Source organism: Ambystoma mexicanum, chromosome 2p (assembly GCF_040938575.1).
Source record: "Ambystoma mexicanum isolate Mex_15411 chromosome 2p, UKY_AmexF1_1, whole genome shotgun sequence".
In the NCBI taxonomy this organism is placed as follows: Eukaryota; Metazoa; Chordata; class Amphibia; order Caudata; family Ambystomatidae; genus Ambystoma; species Ambystoma mexicanum.
The window spans coordinates 637,922,013-637,949,217 of record NC_090923.1 but is presented as its reverse complement, the minus strand read 5'-3'; the positions used below and the strand labels follow the sequence as shown (position 1 = coordinate 637,949,217).

At 44.0% G+C, this 27,205-nt stretch overlaps 1 protein-coding gene across 3 annotated transcripts in view; it reads right to left on the bottom strand.

Annotated features, from left to right (window-relative positions):
• Positions 1-27,205, bottom strand: part of LOC138566633 (acylamino-acid-releasing enzyme-like) — a 1,029,593-nt gene that overhangs the window by 936,891 nt on the left and 65,497 nt on the right. For 2 of the 3 annotated variants that reach the window (XM_069644173.1, XM_069644174.1), the window contains exon 2: positions 11,003-11,132. The exons of the other annotated variant lie outside the window; for it this stretch is intronic. In XM_069644173.1, coding sequence (XP_069500274.1) covers positions 11,003-11,132 — 130 coding nt within the window. The remainder of the gene's footprint in view (positions 1-11,002; positions 11,133-27,205) is intronic. 3 annotated transcript variants of the gene reach the window in all.

Genomic DNA, 27,205 nt, shown 5'->3' with positions numbered 1-27,205 from the left:
TTCATCTTTTAGTTAAAAATTATGTCGCCCGTTACCTTAGTTAGTTCAGGACAACTCAGTCCTTTCCTTAGGTTTCCTTCCCCGACCTCAATTGCTCCACCCAATTCCCGTGCTGATTAAGCTACAGTATTTTCTCTCACCAGGAGGAAGTGAGGTTTGCAGGGCTTAAGGCTCTTTTTAGTGGGGACGTGTTTTCTCCCCTACTTTTGTCCCATTGGACATTCATTATTCTATTGGATTTTGGTGGAGACAGGGTCAGCTCGAGGGTAACTGTTCAGTTTTAATTGCATGACAAGTTGAGCAACCATGTTTTACTTGGATGGAATGTTTGGAAACACTTGATGGTATCAAATAGATGTGTTGCCAAGTAATAACTTTATGGCGCCTGCACCATGGTTTTTCTCCCAAAGCTTGGCCTATGGTTCAGCTAACTGTCTAATAGTGTGTTGCAACGTCTCCTCTGCTCGAGGAGTACAAGCAGGCTTCTGTACCCTCATGAGCGTTGCTTAACCTGTTTAGTTATACATACATATATATTTTTCTATAGTGCACCAACTAGAGTGCTGTGTTTTCATATCTGTGCTGACCCTACTGATACAGGTTCCTAATTTTGGAAAGGTCTAAAACAGTCTTTTAGCCTGCTGAGATCGATAAGTAAGCACTTCTCGTATACCTGAGGGTTCGTAGTACTGCATAAGTACTGGTTTGCTATGATGTGCTTAGTTTTATTACCCCGATTCCCTTAGTGGCCAGTCAGCCTCACATGAATACAGTGATTCAGTCCTCATGGTTTGAGGGGAATGTGGTCCCAGTTTTTCTTTCTCAACCTTACATTTACGGGGCATTGATAATTATCCAGATTCCTTTCCCCCTCATTCCCTTTCCGTCATCCTTGGTGGAGATTGCATCATATTATTACACCTCTGGGAGTAACACCAGATGGTTTCCGTTTTTCCTTTTACAGAAGTTCTGACGCGTGACCAGTGCAGACTCGCACTGAGCGTTTCCCTCCGTCAATTACTTTCCTTTCTGCTAATTTCTGTCCACGGTCAGGGGATTGGTTAGAGGTGCTATAGTGTATTTATTTCTCTTAAAGGGTGTAAAGCGGTGCTTTAATGTGGTCCTCAGGGTAGCTTTCTTCTGGGTTGCAAGGTTTCCCTTGGATAAGTGGGGGGAGGTTTCCCCTCTTTTGGGAGGGCTCAATATCCCTTGGTGGGATAGAGGGGTCTGGGAGTGATACTAATTTCCCATCCACGTTATCATGACCCTCAATCACGATGCGTTCTAGCGTCTATTCATTAACTATGAGAAGGTGTCTTGCGCTACGATTCCCAGAGGGGTGGGATATATATTTAGTTACTGACTTGATTCTCATAGTCACCTGCATGGCAGGTGGTCCTTTGGGTTTTCACAAGAGTTTGTTTGTACAGTAAGGTGCCAGATCAAGGTACTGTGAGCTTCAAGGATCTGCAAATTGGGGGAAAAATATGCTGGACCTCTTCTGGTGTGCAACTTCAGTTTATCTGTTTAGTGATTAGTTCTTTGCAGTTTAGAGTCTTGCTAAGACTTTGGAATTTTGATGTCCTCCTTCGGTTAGTTTTGATCCTCTAGGAGGTTTATCTCCAGGGAGGAGGGACCGAGCTTCAAACACTGGGCATATCTCCAAGAGGGTTTACATATCAATATAATGGTGGCGTTTGGATGTCAGATATATTTTTTGTCCTTGCCAAGTTTGCCCTCTTAAGAATCAGGTTTGTAAATATCTGCCGTTTTTTCATGGTAGCAGAGTCCTTCTGCAAGAGTTAGGGAGGTCTGAAGGTCTCCGTGTTAGCGGTTTGACGGGTTTAGCTTCTCAGGTGGGGCTCCTCTCTTCCATTCTGTTTCTGCCTCCAGAACACATCCCTCCTTAGTATACGTATATGTCTGAAGACAATTGTGGTTTAGTTCTATTGCTTTTCCTCTCAGTTCAGGATGGGGTGTCCTATTACAAATTTTTAAAAAAATGACTTTTTATTCCCATTTTACCTTTAGGAGATTTGTCTTGCCCTCTTAGTTCCCAGTGTAGTTCTGCGACATGCCCTGTTTCTGATGCGATATCTTCCTTTAATGCATGAGATGGAACCTACAAGACTTTTATCCCTATGGGGTACTTTTCTTTTCTTTATCTCCAGGAGAGCTAGGTGCTTATTTTCTTTGGTTTGCTTTCTAGGTTCCCAAAGATGGTATGAATTTAAGTGTTTTAAATGTGTGATTGGACAACAGAAGTGTTTATTTCAGATGAGTTTTGTCCTAACCTATTAGTACAGTAGAACTTGGTTCAGTGTTTTACCCTCTTTTAACCAGTTGGTTTTGGTGACCGGTAAGGAATGCTGGAATGGACACATTTTCCTGTTTTCTTGCAGTGGATTTGACTATGCCTTATAAGACAGTTTTCGGGCATCCTAGTCTTGGGCAATTCTCTTGCGGCCAGCTGATTATTTCATGAAAGCATTTAAGGTTTCCTTTCCTATTATTTTATTTTATTATTCATTATATTTGCTCTATTATGGCTCATGTTGTACTAATGAGATGCAAGGGCTTTGAACTTGCATAATATGAGCCTCCTGTCTTGTCATAGAATGACTAATTCCCCACACTAACGTGAGATGGGGGTTTAGATTCTATTAAAGACAAGGAGGCGATTATTATTGCACCCTCCCACCCTGGATATGATATATATAATATGTCAATTGTGATATGCATGTACACAGGTGGTTCAAGTGAAAACATTCTTTGGTTTGTTGTTCTGCCCAACCACCCGCCCTTCTTGCTTGTTGTTTTTACAGCTACGGTTTAAGGTCCTGATCAGGAGTGTGGCTCGCAGTTACAAGTTATGAAGTGCGTGGTACGAAAGCTTCGCTGGATTTGCCTTCATCGTTTATCGTCTGATCTGTGCAGCGGACGTCTGGTTCAAGATAGCTACAGAAAGAGGGGCTGGGATTAGAGTAATGGACTTATATGGGGTAGGGTCCCTGCTCATTGGTCGCCTGCAGGGCATGAGCTGTCCTCCATGATGGATTGGGGAGCTCCCATACATTGCCATTGAACTTTATTTAGTTCTGTTCTTTACAACTTTTTTGTTTGTAAAAGTTTTTTTCTTTGCTGCTGTGGTTTCAGAGTAAAGATTGTAATGCATAATAATCGTCTCCTTGTCTTTAATAGAATCTAAACCCCCATCTCACGTTAGTGTGGGGGATTAGTCATTTGTATGCTGTTCCTGCTGCTGCATTTTCCTTCTTTGATCCAGCGCTCTTTCGGGGCTGCCTGCCTTGCAGCCTGCTACACTCTGCTGCCTGCAGCCCTAGCCTTCGTGGCCCTCTGCCTCACAGCCATGCTACCTCTGGGCTCCCTGCCTTGCAGCCTGCTACACCCTGCTGCCCACAGCCCTGGTCCTCTGGGCTCCCTGCCTTGCAGCCTACAACACCCTGCTGCCTACAGCCCTAGCCTTCTGGGCTCCCTGCCTCACAGCCCTGCTCCTCTGGGCTCCCTGCCTTGCAGCCTGTTACACTCTGCTGCCTTCAGCCCCAGCCTTCTGGGCTCTCTGCCTCACAGCCCTGCTCCTCTGGGCTCCCTGCCTTGCAGCCTGCTACTCTCTTCTGCTTTCAGCCCTGACCCTCTGGTCTCCCTGCCTCCACGCCCTGTTCCTTTGGGTTCGCTCCTTGCTGCCCTACTCCTCTGGGCTCTCTGTCTGCCGCCTACTACAGCTCTCAGTCCTGCTCCTCTGGACTCTCTGCCTTGGAGCCTACTACAGTCCTCTGCAATCCACTACAGTTTTTCTGCACCTTGTGCCATCCGTTACTGCACCCCTGCTTCCTTGTTTGCAGCCCCCCTATTTCCTGGCTGCTGCTCCCTTGCTCTCTTTCTTGTTTGCAACCCATTGTTCTTGATCCCTGTCCTTCTCTTCCTTGAGTCCTCTGTCCTCCCATTTAGTTTACCCATTTCTATTGTACTGTTTTTTCCTTCATTCCTTTCTGCTAGATTTCTCTTAGACTTCCTTTTCCCTGGTTATTTCTGTTCTTGTCTCTCTTGTGTCTTATGTTGATCCTTTGTACAGAGTTTGACTGTTGGTTTCCAGCAGGCAACCTCTGCCCCTTCCCTTGTTGCGTTTTCTGTGTTACAGACACCCACAGCTGTTGTTCCCAGCCATGAGCAGACAGAGTGGACCCCTGTAATAGTAATCTGTGCAGAAGGCTGGAGTTTCCAAAGGTCCGTGGAACACTCTTCCATTTCTGCATACACCCCAAGAGGGAATCCAGTTTGTTTGTTTCTTTGTATTTCCAGCCCCTTTCAGTTCACAACTACAGTTGCCTACTTTTCTTTCTTGTTGAGCTTTCTGCTGTGTGTGTACTTATCTGTCACCTTACATCAGCAGAGCCACCCAAACCCTACCTGGGGGCCCTGTGCCACTCTTGACAGAGTGCTGGGAGGGCGATGAGGAATACTTTGGGGGAACATCCAGTCGAAAGAACGTTACCAGTTGGTAAGTAACTTGTTCTTCAAATGGATTGTGTCCTCCAACCTATTTCTCACCTATGACAGACTCCCAAAGCAGTATCCATGAGAGGAGGGAGGAGACGAATTTAGACATACACAATTAAATGGCAGAGTAAAGCACTGCCTTACCAAAGCCGACAACCTGAGCATGGGAAGTATCCAGGGAATAATGCTTAACAAACATGTGTATGGAAGACCACGTTGCAGCATCAAAGATGTTCTTTACCGGTACACCCCTCTGCAGGGCTGTCGATGTAGCCATGCCTCTGGTGGAATGAGCTCGCAAGCCCTCAGGAGGGTTGTTGCCAGCCAACCTGTAGCATTCTGAAATAGTGAGGATGATCCACCTAGACAAGGTCTGCTTAGAAACAGCATGGCCCAATCGGTGTCCAACATACCCCACAAAGAGCTGGTCGTCCACTCTGACCCTGGACATTCTATAAAGATAAAAGCTCAATGCCCTCCTACGATCCAACCTATGGAGTCTCTCCTCGTCCTTACTAGGATGCAGAGGAGGATAGAAGGCGGGGAGCACCACCTTCTGACTTAAAAGAAATTATGACACTACCTTAGATAGGAAGGACGGGCGTGCTCTCAATACAACCCTGTCCTTGTGGAACAAAGTAAAGGGTGGCTCAACAATCTCGATGGACAAGAGTGCAAATGTTCAAACGGAGCACTCATCAGAAACTAAGACCAAATTAAGGTTCCACACCGGGGCAAGAACACATTTGTGAGCCCTTTCAGAAACTGAGTGATCAGTGGAATCTTAAAATAGGAGCAGTCCTTGGACAAGCGCTTAAAGATAGAAAGCGCTGGCAGGTAACCTTTAATGGTTCCCACCTGAAGACCCCTGTGGGCCAAAGAAAGTAAGAAGGAAAGAACCTCTGGAATTGAGCACTGAAAAGGATCAACATTCTTTACTCCGCACCAGTCGCAAAACTTACGGCAACGGTACAGGGACTTTGTTGCTGGCCGCCTGGCTGAAAGCAACACCACCATCATGTCATCCGCAAGGTACCAATCGTTATATCTCAACCGTTCAGAAACCATGCGTGAAGGTTGAGAGTCTTGACCTCCGGATAGAGAACCCGACCTTCCTCTCGCGAGAGAAGATCCTCTCTTTGGGGAAGACATATTGGAGGACAGATGGACATGTCTAGAAGGTCTGGGTACCCCGCTCTCTTGGCCCAATTCGGAGCAATGAGGATCATGCAGGACCTGAACCGTTGTAACCTCCTGAGAACTTGAGGAATGACAGGGATTGGAGGAAACGCGTACAGAAGTGGGAACAACCAATCCATGATGAACGCTTCTCCCAGAGCTCCTCTCGGAGGAAATTCCCTTGAGCAGTACCTTTCACACTTCCGGTTGGTACAGGTCGCAAACAGGTCCACCTGTGGGGTTCCCCAAAGGCAAAGATCTCCTGAAGGACTTCCTAAGCTAGCTCCCACTGGCCGGAAACTGCACTCTGCCTGCTCAGAGTGTCTGCCACCATGTTCGCCTCTCCGGCCAGATGAGCCGCCGCTAGGGAGATTCCTTCTTGAATTGCCCAGAACTAGAGCTGCTTTGCCTCCCTGCACAGAATGAGTGCCCCTACACCTCCTATCTTGTTGAGGTAATGCATGGCCACCGTGTTGTCCGTCATTATCAGGAAAGTTTTTCCCCGTACATACGGCACGAAAGCCTTCAGTGCTAGCCTAATTGCCCTCAGCTCCAAAAGATTGATGTGTAGTCTGGACTCCGATGGCGACCAATGACTGCTGATGGTCAGACCGTTAGCATGCGTCCCCCACCCCGTGAGGGAAGTGTCCGTCACTACCGTTACCTCTGGCCACGGTTGCCAAAAAGGCTCCCCCTCCATGAGATTTTCCTCGCTGGCCCACCACAGAAGATGCTGGGAGACCTTGACGGGAACATGAAGGAGATACGACATCTTGCCTGAGAACTGGGACCATTGAGTCCGGAGAGCCCACTGAAGGGATCGCATTCTCAGCCAGGCCTCTGGCACCAGAAAAATGCAGGATGCCATGAGGCCGAGCAACCTTAAGAATTCGTAACTTGGAGACCATCTCTAGAATCTGTTGTGCCCTCACCTTGGGTGGCGAGCACACCCCAAGGACGTGTCCAACATAGCCCCGATGTACAGGAGCTGTTGGGAAGGAGTCAAATGCAACTTCTTGAAATTGAGGGAGAATCCCAGTTTGTGAAGGGAGTGGCAGGTGACGCTGAGATGATCCAAGGCTTGTTCGGGAGAACGTGCCCTGATCAGCCAATCGTCCAGGTAGGGGTAGACGTGAATCCCCCCCCCCCCTCTCCTGAGATATGCTGCCACCACCACCATGAGCTTGGTGAAGAACCTCGGGCGGAGGTCAACTTGAATGGCGAACTGTGAACCTCAGGTATTTACTGTGCTTTTGATGGATCGGCACATGAAAATAAGCATCCTGAAGGTCCAATGATACCAACCAATCCTGAAGTTGGAGGGCCTGAAGGATCAGAGAAAGAGTGACCATCTTGAACTTGTCCTTCCTGAGGAACTTGTTCAAGTATCTTAAGTCCAAGATGGGTCTCAGTCCTATGTCCTTCTTGGGAATCAAAAAATACATGGAATACCAACGCTTGTTCCTCTACGACACAGGCACTGGTTCTATAGCGCCTTTCTCTAGCAGGGTCAAAATCTCCTGCACAAGGAGCGGATCCGGAACCTCAAAGAGTGCTTCCCCGGTGGATTGTCATGAGGTCGTCGTAGAAAAGGAAGGCAGTAACCGTGGGCTATTGTTTCCAGAGCCCATGCATCCAAAGTCATGGCTTGCCACTCTTCTAGATGCTGAGACAGTCTGCCCCCTACCGGTGAACAATGGGACAAGGCCTCAGAGTGAGTTTGAAGCGGCTGTGGCAGCGCCTGGTAGTAAAGAGGCTGCTGCTTGAGCGGCCTTGGCACCTCTACCTCGTCCACTACGAGGAAACTTACGTTGGCCCCTCCGACTGGCCATCCCTCTTGCCTTCCAAATGAGGAGTAGCAGCAAAAGGAACCCCTCCATTGCTGTTCCCTGGGATGAAAAGGCAGAGGTTGTCGAACAGCTGCGCCCAAAGATTTGGCAGCTGCTTTGGAGGGCTGCAACCTCTCAAGGCTCTCATCAGCCTTGCTGACAAACAGATGTGACCCATCAAAGGGCATGTTGAAAAGACGAGCCTGCACATCTGGTGCAAACCCGACTTCCGCAAGCAGGCAAACCTGCACATCACGGTGCTCGTGGCCACAGACCTGCTGATGCTATCCACAGTGTCCAACCCAGACTGAAGGGACTCACACATGGCATCCTTGCCATCCTTCACAATAGCTAGAAAGCCATCCCTTTCCTCCCCTTCGGGAATATGCTCAGCCACTAAAGAGATGCAATTCCACAGTGTGTGAAATCTTTGATAAGGCACAGGTGGAGTTGGCCGACTTCAACGCCATACTCCCTGCAGAAAATACCTTGCATGCCCATCCATCCATGTGCTTATTGTCCGTATCAGGAGGGATGGTAGGGTAGGCTGCCTGCTTCGAGGTGGCCGTAGCCACCTGAACCACAAAACTCTCCGGAGTGGGGTGTGTGGACACTTAGCTGGGGTCACTACAGGTTGGGCGGTATTTCTTTGTCAACGACTTGTTCACCGCCGGAATACTCTCCGGGGTGTTCCAAGTAGCAGCCACCCTCTTTTGTAATGCCAAATGAAATGGCAACACCGGTCAGTGGACGGACCCTGATCCAGAATATCTGTAAGATCATCTTGATCAAACTGCACCGGAGGCCTGGCCCAGCCCAGGTACTCCACAACTCTCAACATCAATCTCTGATTAGAGGAGTCGACATGATCCCCTGGATCCGGCCTACCAAATTCCATCTCAATGGAAATGTCAAGCCCTCTGGCATCATGCAAGGTCTGACAGATCCTCCATCCGACTCTCTTCAGAAATGAGACACTCTGAACACCAGGAGTCCCATATGGAAGACCACAAGGTCCAACCTCCTCCTCTGACCTTTCTTCGCCCTCATAAATGTCCTGGAGAGACTTAAAGAAGTCCTTCCTTGGGAGAGGAGTACACCTCTTCTGTGTAGCAGCCTTCACAGACTTAGAAGTAGCCTTCCTCGTAGGGTCCACTGTCACAGGGACAGCCACCGGTAAATTCCACCCAGATGGCATTGATGCTGCCGATTTCGACAATGGCACAGACAATTTTGAGGAGCCTGACCAGGGCAAAGACCCGACATGCGCACCCAACGGGCATGGCGCCAATGGCATCTACACCTTCAAGGGCATCGAGGATTTCACAGGTTTCGACGGAGACGAAGACCGCAACCTGGACCTGGCACAACTCTGGTGAACATCCGATGCCTTGTCCAAACGGGGCCTCGAAGGCTCCCAGTGTTTATCATGCCATCCACCCGAGCCCGAAGACGCACGAGTATCTGGTCAAGACCGTTCCCTGCCGGCTTCGTCAGAAGGCGCAGACGGAACTGTGCCTTGGGACTGAAAGATCTTCAACATCTGCACCCGAAAAGCATCCCACTCCTCCGGGGTCGAGGATTTGGCGGGGCAGGTCACCTTCTTCGAGGGGGCATCGTCCGAAGAGGACGAGGAAGGCGAACGGTGATGTTGCTTCATGGACCGCCACGACAAAGAGGACGAGTGGCGTGAACCACTGCGGGACCTGGAGTTCTTGGACTTCTTCCTATGTGGAGAGTGCCCTCTGGACTCGGTTGAAATACCAGCCAACTTGGATTTATCAGGCTGGGGCAACCTTCTTACCTTCAACTTCCCCTTACGTTCCCACAAGGCCTTGGCAGTCAATGACTGGCACTTCGAGCAGTCAACCGTTGCGTTGCCCTCGCCCAGGCACTGCAGAAAAATTCTATGCGGATCCGTAATCGACATCTTGGAACCGCAGTCCCGACATTTCTTGAAGCCAGACTGCAGGGTCGTCGGGGTGGAAGAAGAAGACATAATGCAGTAACTTAACAGTAACCACGAGGTGCGCCGAGTTTTACGAAGCAAACAAGTTTGCGTAAAAAACAGAACTGAGGCTACGGGCGCTGTGTGTGCTACTTATAACATCCAAGGACGTCACCCTTGATGGAGGCCTTCGAGGGACATCGACCCAACGCCATCGACACAGGGCGCCCTCTGCCGAAAAAAGTTCTGAAGCAGCACAGCTGTGGACATTACATGTCATAGATGAGGAATACGTTGGAGGACACAATCCATTCGAAATTAATGGATGAATTCTGAAACTATGTTTATATGCAAAAACAAACTATTTTGACCATATACATGTAAAAATACAATAGAAACAGAAAACTGAAATCCACATTTCATTGTTGGCTGTTTTTAATTAGAACTTTTTGTCCATTACATGTGATCTTCTGGAGGTTTTCTAATTGCACCTTTCAACAAATTCCAAAACACACAAAGTTAATTGTCACATACGTGTTTTTATGGCACTAGTTGACCTGTGGAGTATGATGTTGCTCTGGTCCCTGTTGGTGTCAAGCAAACCAATGTCTTCTAGGCTAGATCCAGGAGCCCCCTGAACCATTCAATTGCCTGTTGGGAAGGCTTTTCCAGTCACAGTACTGGGCAATTAGCTGGATAGAGAGGCCCCCCAACATCCAACTAAACTGGGTTGTGGTTCAGATTTCCCTGAGAATAAGGGCTATTTTGATGATTTTTTGGGTTCGTTTTATTAAAGGCTGGGTATATTTTTTTCAGCCCACACTGTAAATGTATATTAATATGTGTTTTTGTATTTTTCTTCGTTTTCTTGTTTCTTGCTAAAATTGACCTTTAGCATTTTGATTAATACAATAAAAAAAATTTGTGCTTAACCATATGTTCAATAAGAATTACTACATGGTGACAACTGAAAAATGTTTCTTTATAACTGTACATGACTGTGACATTTCTTGTTTACAGGCATCTGTCAGATAGGCGTAACATTCAGAGTACACCCCCCAAGCTATCACACCCTTGAAATAGTAGCATTTTAGTTACAGATCCAAATAAGTTTCCTGTCGGGACAACCTTTTTTGTGTTATAATTTACTATACCAGTCCCGATCAGAGTAGGGGATGGTCCTCAAGTACATAGTAGAACGAGGAGATAGCAATCTCTCAGCAATTTTGCTCCCAGTGCGAAACATTGAAAAATGATGGTGGATCTAATGTGTTTTCCTGGTTACTTGGGCGCAATAATTTTCAGGGCTGCGTGTCATCAGTCTGAAGAAAGCATAAATTGTGGTTCAGACCAACAAAGAACAGCTGCCCAAGTTATGTTCACTTAAGCCAGCCAGACCTAAAATATCCAATTCACTTTCTTGTAGAGCAGAAGGTACTATGGTACTATGAGAAGAGCACTTTCAGTATGTGCTGTGATGCCACTTAAGCCAACCCAACCCAAGCAGAGGAATCCAGATCAGGCATACCTGTCCTTAGTGTACGGTATTTGCCACCATTTTGTGGAGAAACCTCTGGTCCAATCAAGGCTTTGGACACTGAAGGGTACTGGCTGAGATCCTTGAACACGGCAGCAATATTCTCAGGATCGACAGGTAACTTTGGAGAAAAAGAAATCAGTTTTACAACTGGGCAAACTGCACTTGCAGAAAAACATTGCATGGATAAAAAGCGAAAAATAAGCTAATCAAGGCTATGTGTACGTAACAATGAGTTTGCTGTTTGTGGCTTTTTCCGTTCTTAAACCTCTATATTTTCTTTTACAGAAAAAAAAGGATTGGGTACATCTATTAACTATATTCACCAAATAAAGGAAAGATGTTTGGGAGCACCGGTGAGTATATATAATCTAAAATAAACAAACCAGAATTGGAGTTCGCCAAGGAACTCCTCAGGTTAAATTGCGCTGACATACAACCGCATTTCCTACCCCACTGAAAGAGTTTACATGGGTCAAGTACCAGAAATTTCAGCCATATATGCTCAAGCATAGACGTGTATTTCCTGGCAGGGTGCAAGACATATGTAGCCATAAAACACACTAATTTGAGTGTGCAAAAAGTACTAATTCGTCCAAATGTAAAATGTGGTTTTGAAATTAGGAAAAAGTCTTTTTTCGGTTTCTCCTCCGCCCCCCCCCCCCCCGTCCATCCAGCACCTGGGTGCACAACAGCAGTGGGTTGAAACCATGCGGACTGCTCTGCAACCCCTGGGGCTGCACATGTTCCCATGGACAGACTATCTAGGCTGAGAAATCTTTGGGAGGGAGGAATCCATGAGGGCAGTGGGAAAAGGGAGAAGAGACGACAAGAGAAGCAAAATGATGGGTGGACAAGAAGCAGATCAGAGCAAGGCAAAACATTAAGAACAGGAGTAATGAGAAGCCAGACAGGAGAAGCGAGGTAATGGCTATAGACAAGCAAAGGGGGAGTGATAAGGAGGAGGAGGGCAAGGAGAGAGACAGCAGAAAAGAGAGCTGGTAAAGACGCTAGCTCCTGTGGATGACTCCTCATTTGGTGGGCAAGCAGTACCCCAGAAGGCTCCCAAAGGGTCTCGCACCGGGCCCATAATAAGATGATCCAAGATGCTAAGGCAAAAAGGGTGGTGACGCTGCTTTTGCCTGAGAAGACACGGGACAGAAGGACTACTTATACGAAGACCAATCAGGCAAATTCATAAACCAAGAAAGTCGTGTAGAGTGATTAAACCTGATCCCTTCATTTTCTGTTTGCTAACATAAACCCTTTTAATCATACAACTTGGCTGCGAGTCGTCTGGTTATCTTCCGGCTATAGTAATGTAAACATAAGATTGTGCTTCTTGGTAAAAACACTGAATGGCTATGGATAGTTTGGAATGGTCTTTAAAAGGGTGGGCGAAAATAACGATCAAACCCAGCACCTGCAGATCGCCAAAACCCCAATAGTTAAGTTGGCCAGCATGTTACTTCACTGTTGTCTACCTGCCAGCGGATGGACCACCCATGTGAACTGCCCTTTAGGTGAAAGAGGCTGGGTCAAGACGCAGAACAAACTTGGTGCCCGCCTACACTCCTCTGCTCTTCCAACTGTAGGTTAAGATCATGCAAACGTTTTGGGTTCAGTGGTAAAACCATGGGTCATAGAAGCATTGGGCCGAGCTGCCCTGCTTCAGCTGAAGGCCCAAACTGCTGGAAGGCACGTGGGCTTGGAGGCTCTAGCAATGGCAGTTGTGCAGGGCATTGCATTATGAAGGATTGGTGACTCAAGAGGCCAGAAAGCCTTTCTAGTTATAGGAACTTAATCCCCTCAAGAGCAGGGCCTAAATCCGCTGTTACTTCCCCAAAGCTCTCATCAGAACCACTTTCAAACATACTCGTTTGAACATGATTCCAAAACCACGCTCCAATTCTAGGCTGCCAGCATTTGTTCCAGTGGAGGCACACTCTCCACAGAAAGGTACGCCTCAAACTAATATCAAAGTTTTTATATATATATATATATATATATATATATATACACACACACACACACACACACACACACACACACACACACCCACATTACACAGCCACAGTAGTTATGGTTAAGTTGCTGTTTCCATAGGAAGAGCACTTTTTGGGTGGCTTATAACTTCGCTCCCCTTGGACGAATCCTCACCAAACTTTGCAAAAAAAGGGCCACTCTGAATATTTTTGCAAAGTTTGGTGATGCTTGGTCCAGGGGGGGAAAATGTATACGGGGTGTCCCAAAATGTCTTTTTTCCCCATAGACTGAATGGGGGAAAGTCTTTGCGCACGCCTACAGCCCAAATCGCTGGACGGATTTTCACCAAATTTGTGGCACGAGCAGGAGCTTGGTCTCGAAAGCGTGCTTTTGTAAATTTGGTGACAATCCGTCCAGTAGTTTTCCTTTAAAACGATCAAAAAGTATGTTTAAAAAAATTAGTGATATCTATGTCCGCTCCGTGGTCACACTTCCCTGTTCGCTCCATGGACAAGATAACGATTGGCTAATGGGCTCGCGCCATGACCGCGGACACGTGACGTGTCCGCCGATTGGCTGGAGTGAGGCGTGATGTGCGTCAGATTGTTCGGATGCGCCCGCCATCTTGGATCTGTCGACAGCGCAGCAGCGAACAGAGGCGACATGCAGTTTTGGGGAGTGTTTTGGTGTGTCAGAGTGCTTGGGGAGGTTTAGGGAGTAAGAGATGGGTGAAATACTGTATTTGTTTAGGCGGCAGGTGCTACTGATGTATTCGCCATGCCTGCGCTGTCCAGGATGTTTCTAACTACTGAAAATGAGGGGTGTCCTAAGGATAGTATTTTCGTCCGTGCTGTGCGCAGGCAAGTTGAAACTGTTCTAAGGACACGCGTGGTGTCAGCGGACATTAAAATTGAGTATATGCCGCAGTTAACATTTTTGGTTCTATGGGTGTGATACTGAGTTATAAGCCACTATGGGTGTGATATGCTGCAGTGGTTGTGGCCAGGGCCTAGAGTCTTGGGTGCATGGCCGCAGGCCGTAGGCCATAACACCATACACCCAAGACTCTAGGCCCTGGCCACAACCACCGCAGCATATCACACCCATAGAACCGAATATGTATCAGGTGGTTGTGGGCAGGGCCTAGAGTCTTGGGTACATGGCCAAAGGCCATGCACCCAAGACCAAATTTATAAGTAGTGAAGTTATAAGCCACAATGGGTGTGATATGCTGCAGTGGTTGTGGCCAGGACCTAGAGTCTTGGGTGAATGGCAGAAGGCCATGCACCCAAGAACAAAGTTATAAGCACTGAAGTTATAAGCCACCATGAGTTTCATATACTGCAGTGGTTGTGGGCAGGACATAGAGTTTTGGGTGCATGGCCGCAGGCTGTAGGCCCTAGGCCATACACCCAAGACTCTAGGCCCTGGCCACAACCACCGCAGCATATCACACCCATATATGGCCTGCGGCCATGCACCCAAGACTCTAGGCCCTGGCCACAACCACCGCAGCATATCACACCCATACATCACACCCATAGAATCGAATATCTATGAGGTGGTTGTGGGAAAATGTTTCATTCTATGGGTGTGAGAATTAGTTATAAGCCACCATGGTTGTGCTATGCTGCAGTGGTTTTGGCCAGGGCCTAGAGTCTTGCTTGCATGGCCGCAGGCCGAAGGGCATATACCCAAGACTCTAGGACCTGGCCACAACCACCGCAGCATATCACACCCATAGATACACCCATAGAATCGAATATCAGGTGGTTGTGTCCAGGACCTAGAGTCTTGGGTGCATGGCCAAATGCCATGCACACAAGATCAAAATTCTAAGTACTAAAGTTATAAGCCACAATGAGTGCGATATGTTGCAGTGGTTTTGACCAGGACCTAGAGTCTTGGGTGCACCCAAGATCAAAATTCTAAGTACTAAAGTTATAAGCACTGAAGTTATAAGCCACAATGGATTTCATATACTGCGGTGGTTGTGGGCAGGATATAGAGTCTTGGGTGCATGGACGAAGGCCATGCACCCAAGAACAAAGTTATAAGCAGTGAAGTTATAAGTCAGTATGGGTGTGGTCTGGTGCGGTGGTTGTGTGCACAACCTAGAGTCTTGGGTGCATGGTCGCAGGCTGTAGGCCGTAGGCTATACACCCAAGACTCTAGGCCCTGGCAACAACCACTGCACCATATTATTGCCATAGATCACACGTATAGAATCGTATATGTATGAAATGTTTGAAATTATACTTACTGTTTAATTTGTTGAGATTCAATATATTTTTTACCTGACTTTAGTACCCGGAGGAAATATTTTTCAATTTCTGTGATAAAAGAAAAGATCATGTTAGTGTATGTATTTTATAAAGACTTATTACATTGCATAATAGACATTTTAGCTTTTTTTCGACCCTCATTTAGTTTAAAAACCAGTGTACTGTGCATTTTGCTCAGTTTCTGTGTTTGTTTTTCAAATCATTGGGTCTGTGGGAAAAAAAATCCTTGTCGGATTAAAAAAAACCTTTTTTTGTTATGCTACAAACTATTTGTTTGTTTCCTTTGAGTGTTCACTTGTTGTTTCTGGTTAATGTTCTATCTGTTGGCTTGTTGCAGATTTTTGAAGCAGTTAGATACCTGTTGGCGTATTCTAACTGTATATTTTTTGTTACAATTTAGTGCTATTCATTTATCTGTGTGGTTGTTATACAATATTGAGCCAGTTAGATACCTGTTGGCGTATTATAACTGTATATAGTCTTTTAATTGCATTTTTGTTAATGTAGAAGTACAGATTAGTTATTACATTTTGGCTTTAAGAAGATTAAATAAGCGTTTGTAAGATTTGCTGGTAATCTCTGCTTTAGAGTAATGGTACTACCATTACATTCGAACCATCCACATTTCTTTTTAATATATGCAGTGTAGTGAACTGGATTGGTTGTGGCTCCTGCGTGGTAGATTATGCCTATTGTTGTGAAGGTTTTCTTACCAAGTGATACTTGACCGTGTGTGAATCCAGTCAGCTTGCAGTTGTTTTTGGTACCATCTGCATTGTAACATAGAAGCATTAGTATTACGTAGTTACTAAGTGTTTGTATTAGTAAGGTGGAGCGATTATCTGAATTGCAGATAGTACATAATCTGCCAGGGTTTGCATTTTGTACAAGTTGCTGAAATGGAATGGATTCACAATTAGTTATGGATACATACACAAAGCGCTCATTAGGGATTTGTCCCTGTGTCACATTGCTGCAGAGAGTGCATGTATGTTTCCACATGTATGAAATCTGGAAGATTTCATTTATAGATATGTTTTTGTTTTCCAGTACTTGTAGTAAGTACATTAGAAATTCTTATGGATCTTCTTGTGAGTTTATAGTGAACCTCACCATTCCAGCACAGTAGTCCAATTCTTGTCTTATTCCGTGAGCACTATACGTGTTGTCAGGATTGTTTGTTGCGTTTCTATGAAGGACTAACATTTGCAAACACAATTGGTCTGTAGTGTGTAACTAAATTTTGTTAACAATTGGTGGCAATTGAAATAGAATATGCATTGCTACATTTGCGTAGCAATATACACTTGTTACATTTGAAAATTTGAATGGACCAGATAGTTCTGTGTCCAAGTCATTTTTTCATAGTTTGTGTTGCTTCTTTGAAGAAGTACCTGAGTTACTTTCACTAATAGGTTCTTCTTTGGTTGTGGTAATTGATGAAGTACTAGCTTCTTTTACTCTCTTTGAAGGATTTGCAGTCAGATCCTGTTGCATTTCTGTTTGAATTAGTTTTCTTTTATAACGTTTTCCTTTTTGTGGAACAGGATATGATTTCAGATGGGGGGTGTACAGTGAACGTAGTCTATTGTATTCTAAAATGCAAGGAATATCAGAGTTTACTTTACTTGCATCAAAGTTGATTAGAAATAGACTGTCAAGTGTACGTAAGCGTGATAGTGCTACGGAGCTCATGACTTCTTTAAAGACTGTGTTCCCAATATCTATCAATGCCTTGTCTAGGGTAAGACCTTGGGATTTATGAATGGTGACTGCATATGCAAGAGTTAGAGAAAATTGTTCCCTACGTACATACATGTCTTTGAAGAGAAGGAATCAAGCTGTTGAGTACCCTATCCTTTTTACTTCTGAAAGTTTGTCATAGAGAATATTGACAAACTGAATGTTGTTGTTTTCACGTGGGTATGTTTGAAAGCCAACAACTGTACCCAGTGCTCCATTAACTAGTCCTTGCTGCACGTCAAGGTTACGTTTAAGCATTACTCTACAATTTAAGGATAATTTTAATATTTTTTCCAACCCAGCTGTGTTGGAGATTGAAGTTTCTGAGGTATTTAGTCTTGTTGTGGATTGCTGACACATGGGTAGTGTCATACCATGTATGTCCAGTTTGTCTGTGGAGCAAATTTCAATTATTGGTTGCATTTCTTTTTTTAACATTGTTTCATTGAATTTGGAGCAGCTTGCAAGAGTTGGCATTAAGGCCATACAATTGACATTTTTGTGCGCTAATTGTTCCATAACATCAGCAGCACATGCGTTATCGCCATAAAGTGCATGGATGTGCCGGGTTTTCAATATTGCTTGTGTTTCTTGAGATAGTACACCAACTCTTATACTTTTTAAAATGTTGGCGTAAGTGAGGTCTGCAGATTGACGCATGTTTTCTGTTCATTTTCTGTATTGAAATGTTGCCAAAGGAAGACATTTCCTATGCTGCCAACGGTTTTATGGCAGAGTTTGTTTGTTTGTTTATTTATTTGATATAGCGCGCAAAACCCAGAGGTAACAGGGCGCAACAGAGAACAGAGTCCTAGGGTGTCCTAGGGTTTTAAAAATAGGTTCACCTTTCACTGGTGTCAATTGCAGAAGATCTTCGAAAACAATAATGTGTTTTCTTCCAAAGAGTTCTTCGTAGTTTGTTTTAAGTACTTCTTGCAATCTGAGGTGAATCAAAGCCAATATTAGGTTGGAGACCATGCTCACTTCATCTATTAGTAGCATTTTCATTTGTTCTAATACTCTGCGTAGTTCCATTGCAGCTTCTGTAGAAAGTTTGTAATAGTCTCATTTGTTTTGGTGTTGTACTGGAAGGAGTATTATTCGGTGTAAAGTGACACCGCCTATGTTGTAGGCAGCTAAACCTGTGGAGACAGTTAAAACAGCTGACAGTTTGTCAATTGTTGAAGGAACTTGCTGATGATTTTGATTAAGAATGTTTTGCCTGAGCCAGCTTCACCACTGACGTACAGCAGTATAGGTTTGCATACAGTCTTCTGCCACGCCCGCCTCGAGTCTGGAGCTCCTAGAAAAAGGGATAAAGAAGGAGAAAAGGTTAGAACAAGAGCAATACCTTTGATCCTTACCTGAATTCCCGATCCACCGCGCCTTCTAGCTGGAAGAAAGAAGTTATTTTATGCGCGTCACCTCGCCTGCTGCAGCGCCGCGCTGAACTCACCGGCCTTCGCAGCATCTTCACATTCCACCGCATCCTTCTGCATGTTCCTGCCGCACTCCGGCACCTAAGGGGAACACAAGAACAGCAAGGTGAGCCAAGGGAATAAACAGAGGCAATATTAGTTACCCCCCATAGACTTACCTGATTTTACCACCACGGGTACTATTCCTCTTCACGGGTCGGTGCAGGTTCCACTGCATCCTCGCCGAACCCCGGCCCCTAAGAGGAAACAAAAGGACAGCAAGGTGAAACAAAGGGACAAAAAAGGGGAAACCTCACCACCACAATAAACATACCTGATTTTACCGCCGGAGGGTTATTCCCCGAGACTTCATACTTTCTCTCAGCGCCTGAATAAGGGAGAAAGCAACAGGTTACATACTGACATTATTTTATCGAACTGTGTTGGATAATACAAATCCTTACCTGAATATTACCGGTTGCCACGAGGAACTCTTCGCTAGGGTCAAGCTGCAACCTGCAAGGAATCGGACAAGAGTGAAAGTCAGACATTTGAACTCTTACGAACTACATACTTACGGCGTCTTGCCGGAAATCTCAGAGTCAATATTGTTCTGGAACTCACCAATTCCTTCGAGCCAGTGAAGCAACTGGTTATCTACGCACCCTTGCGCTCAATGCAGGATGGAGAGCTCATCTTTCCAAAACATCAGGTGAGACTATAAGAGGGGACATCAAAGGTGATCAGTGGGGAGAACAGTGGGAGTTGGGGGGGTTAACGCTCAACTCCACGGGTGGTTAATTCCCTTTCTCCATTTACAGAAGAATATTCCTACGGGCCAAGCAAACAAAGCTAGGTGGGCCAGTCCTGTCCGTCATCTCGGCACTACGTGTCACATTGGTGGAGATAGCAGCTGTCCAGTTCAGATCGACGCCCCTGTAGGAGCCAGGTGAGTGTAACATAAGTCTTCTGTATCTTCTTCATAGTGATACATGGTCTACTTCTGTCTTAGCTAATTCTGCCTCATTTGCTATTAGTGGCTGTCCCAGTGGTTCTTGGCTTCCTGTTACAGAAGGTTGACTACTGTCAGAAGTGTCCTTATCTAGTTGGGCCTGGAGTTCTTCTTCGTGTTGCTGTTCATTGTGCAACATTGTTTTGTACTGCGTAAAGTTCACATCGGTGATAGTGCCTTCATTTGCTTTGAAAGCGTCTTCATAGCAGTCATAGTTATCTAGTATTTCTTCTTCTTTTCTCCATGGTTTAAAAAGTTGTAGCAGGGACATGTAATATAGTTCTTTCTGTTGAGGAGTTTTTAATGACAATTTGACATGATTAATTAAGCTTCATTTGGTAAGTTTCACTAAGCTGCCTTCACAATCTGTCACTCTATATCTACCTTTGTTTTCATCAGGTTTTATATTATTTTTGTTTGCAAAGCTTTGGGCTATGTGGTGTAGACACATGGTTTCCAAAGTGGTACTCCTGTTCGGGCAGTATGTGTCTAGTAAATTGTTTTTCAAAATGTCTTGGCTGTTGGGATCATTTGTGGCTATTGTTTCTATGTCCTCATATGATTTGAGAACTCTTTTTCTAGATTTAGCAGGACCACGACTTAGCCATACTATATTTTCAGATTTTCCATACAAAGCAGTACCGGTTAAATGATCTGCAGCTTCATAGGTGCCACATTCTCTATGAGAGAGCATTTTTATGCCTATGCTGTACAATTTCTGAGCTAGTGTTTTGTCTGAAGATAGGTCATTCCAGAGGTCTTGAAGCTCTGTTTTTTATGCTTTTGTTAAGTAGGCTGTAACATATTGTGAAACTGCAGTGGAATTGTCTGCAATGTACTGCACACCTATGTTTGCATTCCATAAGAGGGCAATGATTGCATTGTAATCATTGATATATTTTGATTCTTCAGTTCTTTTTAAGTAATACTTGTTCTTAGGTGATTTACCTTTAACACTATGTCTAACTGAAGACATGAAGTGGTTCACTTCACCTGTTTCTGTAACTGGTCTAGGGAAACCAAAGCGACATTTGGTGTAGTATTTCCCTTTGTTTTTGTGCGACAATATTTGCCACATTTGTGTCTTTGAAATTGTACAATTTGTACATGAAGGTCACTATGCCTCGTTTGTGAAGGGATTTCACAAGTGACATATTTTTGGATGAAGTGCAAAACAGTGGCATCACTGTCCTGACCAAATGTAGGTGCACCTTTAATCCATAAAAGCATGTGGATATGTGGTGCTCCTCTGGCTTGGTATTCTTTTCTCCAAAAGAAGTGTTCCACTTCGCCGAGGGGAGGAACAGTTTTATTACAAATAAAGTGTAGCATAGCAATGAAACGATGGTGGAAATATCTTGAAACATTAACAGGATCTAGAGAGCAAAGTTCTCCAGGTATTAGTATAGCTATGTTGGTTTTGTTTTTGTTTGATATGCGTAGGAAATCATGTAAATCTTCCCCTGCATATTCTGTACAACTTAATGTAACAAACCAAGTGGGTGGTCCAAGGTTTCTGATCATACAACGTACATCTCCGTGACATCGGAACCAGTATTCTTTCGTACCACGCATGTTTGCAAGCAGATTTGTTATGCTTGATTGTAAAACCTCAGCTTTTTCTTTCACTTTTTGTATTAATTGCATAGTTGACATATTTTGAAAGTGGGTTCCCAATTTCAATATGTGTGCAACTCCGTAACATAGGGATGCTAGTTCACTTTCAAACAGTAGGTGGAATATGTATTCCACATTTTGTCTAAATCTGGGATCTTCAGAATACATTCGTAATGAGCGGTATTCTGATGCTGTTATCTGAGTGGGTCTATCATCGTATCTTCCTCTTTTGCAAGTAGGAAATGGTAGAGGAAAAGCATGTGCTTCTATACTTTTTTCGCTAATGCTCATTGGTGAACCTATGGTTTGTCGCATTTGGTAAGTTTCTAGTGCATCAACTATGCTGTCATTAGAGTGGAATGGATGAATTGTATAATGGCCCAAAAGATTGGATACTGCAGTAGGATCCAGAAGTTCAAATTGACCAGTTTCTGAAGACTCTTGAATTATTTCAGTTGTTTCGCTTGTTTTCTTCAATACTTATTTCTTTGTAGTATTCATTATTGTCTTTCAGATATTGCAAGGCTTGTCTAACTTTATGTAAGTCCACGAGTTGTTGCCAGATTTCTTTGTCTTTTGTTGGTGCACCATTTACTAAGACAATTAAAGATTGCTCTATTGGACGTTGCACTCCTAGTGTGTGCACATTTTCTGTCAGCTCTAATGGTAAATAAACTACTTTGCCACAAATGCCTTTCACCAATTCAGAGGGAGGTAATTTTGCTGTTTTTGGTTGAAGGCATATTATTGCTTGAAATGGGTGTACTGTTTGAATTATGATGCTCTCATGCAAATTAAGTTGTTGCAGGGGTTTTGATAGTGGGAATAATTCCAAGTTATTTGTGATAGCACGTGAAGGAGTTTGGTTGTTGTCAAGTTTTGTAGTGCAGTAACTGCAAAATATTAAGGGTTCACTTATTTTGTATTTGTTTTCTGCTAAAAGTTAGAGATTCCAAAGTTAGAACCATTTGGAATCTTCATTGTCTTCTATTTTGAATGTTACGTTTATAGTTTTTGTGTTACTTTTGTAAAAGGTTCTGCAGCAACGCACACACACATGGTTTGGTACTTCAGCGGATGTACTTTTAAATTTTAGTATTTCTTTTTTGCATGTGTGTAATAGAAGGTTGCCATGTACAGAATTGTTGCTAGTCTGTTCTAAAGCTATTACATTTTGTAAGTGGCTTTCACTTCCAAAATATTTTCTCTGGATACGGTCTATTTCTTCTTGTAGGTATTTGAGTGTACCATGCAGAAGAGTGTTATTTAAATTGGCTAGTTCTAAAGCAGGACTTTTAGCACAGTACAGTTTATACACTAGATTTCTTACATTTGAATGATGTGTTGATATCATGGAAGGTGCTTTTGCAAATAGGTCCTGAAATGCAGGCTAATAAATGTCCTTGTAGGCCTGTGTATTTGCGCACTGGACAGGTATCCATATTTTGCAGCACTTTCATTTTGATTTTGTCTTTACCTTTCACATACTGATTGAGGAACTGGCGTAAATATTTGAAAGATTTGTTGGAAATGTTACACATTGACGTGCACTGCCATTTGTATGCTGGACGTTCTGGTTCAGTCGAATGGAGAAGTAATTCAGAGTTTTCTGGGGATATTTTTGTAAGCAGTGTTTCTTGTTCCATGATGGTATTAAGGTTTTCATATCCTCCTCCACTGCTATGGATGGCAATTGTGTTTGTTTAGTTTTGTTTGTATGCTTCTTCATTAAAATATGGTTCTATGGTCGTGGTGTGACTCCATTCACCTCCACAGATATTTAAGAAGTTATTTTTGTTGACATTCCGTTTATTGAGAAGTTTTTTTTTTGTAGTTTAGTACTTAGTTTTGTCAGTGGTTTCATCCTCTTTAAAACTAAATTAAATAACTTCCTTTTGAGAAGGATTGCACTGTCTACGAGAGCTTCTAGTATTAATATTCTACGGTAGGTTTTAAGGGTTGTGGATGATTTCGCTCCTGTTCTTATTAGATTCTGAGGACTCTGTGGCAAAATATTTTTGCAAAAATACTTTTTTTAGTATGGTTACTTGCTAGTATATGAGGATTTATAGGCGCAGTGTTAGTAGTAGTGGTAGCCGAATTCTTGTTAGGCATTTTCTGTTTCGTTTCACATTTTGATAGAGGAGGCAAAGTTTCTGTAGTTGAAGCTTCTTTTGTTTTGCTAAATTACTGCATTAGCTGTTTTGTTTGAACGTTTTGTACAAACTCTGGTAGAGATGGATGCTTATTTTGGACACTTATTTTCATTTGCTCTATTTCTGCGTTGCTTTCTACGAACTTGCTTTTTGGTATGCATTCTTTGGGGTCTGTTGAAAAAAAAGAAGGTATGGGTTGGTCTGTTTTACAATGTATGTGTGCTGTGTGCATGCGTATATGAGTTTGATGGGGAAGCCGTTTGTGGTGGTGTGTGAATGTGCATTGGGTAGTTACAATGAGTTGGGAAGGCTATTTTTCTGTTTGTATGTTACTACACTATGGTTCAGATGAGAGTACAAAGTGAGGTGGTGGTGAGGAGAAGCATTAATAGTAAACGTGATGGTATAAAATTAAAACAGTTCTTTGTTTTGTAGTACTAACATTCTAAGGCTTGAGTATGTTATTTGTGTTCCAAAAATACAGGGATTTGTGTGCTATACTGCCTTTTAATCTGGGCAGAATGGTTCAGAAATCGATTTTTTTTTTGGTGCGCAAATTACATGAATGAACCACACAGTCTCTTTGAGGAACAGTAAGAATATAAAGGTAGTATTGTACTTGCTTTCTTCTGTGGAATGTGCAGGTTTCTTCGGATATGTTATTTGTAGTTTAGATGCTGTTGATTTTCAGGAGAGTGGGCTTTACTGCAATTGTAAAAGGAAGAAGTTAGTAATTTTGTGTGTTTATAGCACTGATGTTAATGTACACGTTGATTTTTATGTTTTGGTGGTAGTATTCTCGTTTGATATCTGAACATAGTGTATGCATGCATTTCATTTGACTATGTGCAGCCTTTATATGTTATTTGCAGTACGTTAGTTCAACCTGCTTCGCAATTGAGTAGAATTTTAAGTTCACGAAATTCCCTTGTTTTTTCGCAGCTGTGTTGTAGATAGCAGAGAGGTTTGGAAGTGATAGTTCATTATAGTAGATTGGAAAAATGGAATAATTTTATACTATAACTAGACAAGCGAACAATCGGGAGCACTTGAGAGGGAAATTTCACCACAGCAATCGGGAACGTTTATTTTTCTCATACGATCGCATTGGGATTAGCATTAATTTAGGCGGGAGACATTAAAAAATGGTGACTTTTTTAATGAAAAATCGAGTTTCGCGCGTAAATCGGGAGGGTTGGCATGTATGTATAGGTTATGCGGGAGATAGTAAAAAGTAATGCGATTTTTCAATGAAAAATCAGGAGTCTCGCGCTTAAAGCGGGAGCGTTGGCATGTATGTATTGGCTATGCAGATTTAGTGGCATTACTTTTTGTTTATATGGAATCATAAGAGTTGTACATGTACTCTGAATAAAATATGCATACCTGTACTTTGTAATCATGCATGTGGATATGCATGGAGCTGTAAGTAGACATCTTCGAGACTTGCACAGTAGTTTTTCTAGTAGGTGCTTTCCAATGATATGAGACTTGTATTCAGAGTGATCAACAGTACATTTGAAGTGCGGAACTCTGATGATGGAGTTAGATGTAGAGGTCTTGGATGTGATTGGTGGATGGTTGTGTGACTGCTTAGCTGGGTCCAATGAGGGAATGGATACGCGAGTGATGTGGAAAGGGTAGAAGGGCTGGCTAAGAGTTACGTGCCACACGGACACCGCACCTATCCGCGGGCAGGGCGTGCCACATACAGGGTTTAACAGCAAATCCAGCATGGAAAGGGGACTGTAGGGATCAGCCAATCAGATGTTCACGTTTTTGATTTGTGTAGAAAGAGAGTGTGTGTAGTGAAGATGGCAGAGGTGGAGACAGTCAGGGTGTTGGTGCTCGGAGATATGTTTGTCCATGGTTTACAGCGCTATTCTCAATGCAGGCATGTGGCAAACCATTTCGATGTTAGAGGAGTGGAGGTGGTGTGGAGCGCTGCGACTGACTGCAATGAGGAGGCAATTCTCCAAGTTTGCAGAGATATGTGTAGGATGAACAGTCCCCATGTGGTAGATGTGCACTATGGTGCTTTCCATTTGGGCTACGTGAGTTCCCCTACTTTGTTGTGAGAATTGGAACAGTCGGTTCAAGCAGTAATCAACATCCTTCTGAATGCAAAAGTATTTTTTTCTGGATTACTCCCTAGAGCAAAATGGGACAACAGTTCTGTTTTTTGTCCTGATCAAAGCATTGCTAGGTGTGCAATCAATCGAGGCATGCGTGCTTTCATGCTAAGAGCTGGTATGTTTTTCTGTAGCCACGAGAACATTGTTTCGAGTAATGAAGCTTATTTTGAAGCAGATGGTATTTCTTTATCTTTTTTGGGAAATGCCATGTTCTTTTGGAATGTAAGGGTTGCTTTGGAACAGGTTATGTGAAGATTTTAGGAGTAAACTAAGAAGAAAAAACCCCCCAAAAAATACAAAATAACAGGTGTCTGTCAGGCATCTGCAAAAACCCCCCAAAAAAGGCTCTTTTCAGAGCGCACCTTAAAGGGGAAATGGGGAACAATATTTAAATGTGTTAGTCAGAATCCTGTGCAGTTCCCTTGGGGAACTAAGACTACAGGAGTAAGCAGTAAACCCAATTGGTAGCAGTCTGCACCACCCAGATTTACCTGGTAGCTGTGGCTGAGCAGTCAGACTTCTCTCAAGATGAGTAGGGCAGTATACAGAGGATACACAATAGGGCCAAGAACACAGTGGAGCAAGCAAACACTGACCAGAGCTTGGTATCAAAAGTATATAATTATTTATTTAAAACACACTTTAGGAAATACACTAAGCACTATAGATCAAAGCAAGTTCAAACACAATCAGAAAAAGTATACACACTTCCCTTAACAATTATTTAGACAAGTCAAAGTCAAAACACTATTTGTAAAAACAGATGTGAGCGCTTAACTTAGATGGCACTCCAATAATTAAGTTAGAGGAAGAGAAAAAGACAAGATCAAGCTAGTGAAGGCAGAGTCTACTGTAGAGCCAAAGTTCATAGGCCAGGACCACTTTAAATGGAGCAAGGTGAAATGTGCCCAAGATCACACAGTTTAAAAATGCACTCAAGTCTTTGCAGAAATGTTCAAAAGAGGTTGGTTTGATGCGAAAGATAAAGTTAGATGGTCTGGGGGCCAACCAAGTTGGAAAGCCAAGGATTTAAGGGTCACCTTTAGCAATCCGTAGAAAGGGAGGAAAGTTGGAACACAGTACCTTTAAAAGTGAGGAAGCTCCAGCAGTGGCAGTTGTTCCTGGCAGCAGGTGCAGTTCGTTGTTTTGACCAGGGAAGGAGAAGATCTCATCGAGGAGGAAACTTGGAGTCGTTGCACTGCACAGGGATGAAACCAGCCGCAGAGTTCATTCGGTTAAAAGGTGCGTTCCTTTTATTTGCGGTCCTGCTGGACTGAAGCTTGGCTATCCGGCCGCCGGGTGCTTGGCACTGGCGATTCGACCAAGGGGCATCCCGGAAGGCGAATGTCGAACTGGTTGATCCCACCAGCTCAGGGGGAGAAGACTCTTGCAGCAGAAGATCTTCTCTTGTTGGGGAAGTGGTGAGGTCGTTGCAGCAGGGCTCCACCGGTGTTGTCGTCGCTGCAGATGGCTCAGCTTCTCCCCTCTTTGGATTTTTCAGGTCCAGTGGTGACTTCTGAAGTTCCAGTCCCAAAAGCCCTGCTTTTATGCAGAAAACCCCCCCTGGTGCCGGGCGGCTCACCACTGGGCCAATCAGAACAGAGTGTGACTTGGGTTGCTAAGGCAACGCAGTCCAGGGTGCCTATTCCCCCACCCACACAACCTGTGAATCCCAGACAGAGTGGCACCAGTTGGAGGGCTTCTGTGGAGAAGCCTGCCAAAAAGTGAAACAAAGAGCCCGACCTTGGTTGGAGTTACAGAGACGGAAACATATGCCATTTTGTAAAAGAGTTCTGGCGAAAAGACCCAACCGGCGATTTTATATTAATTAAATAAACCAGC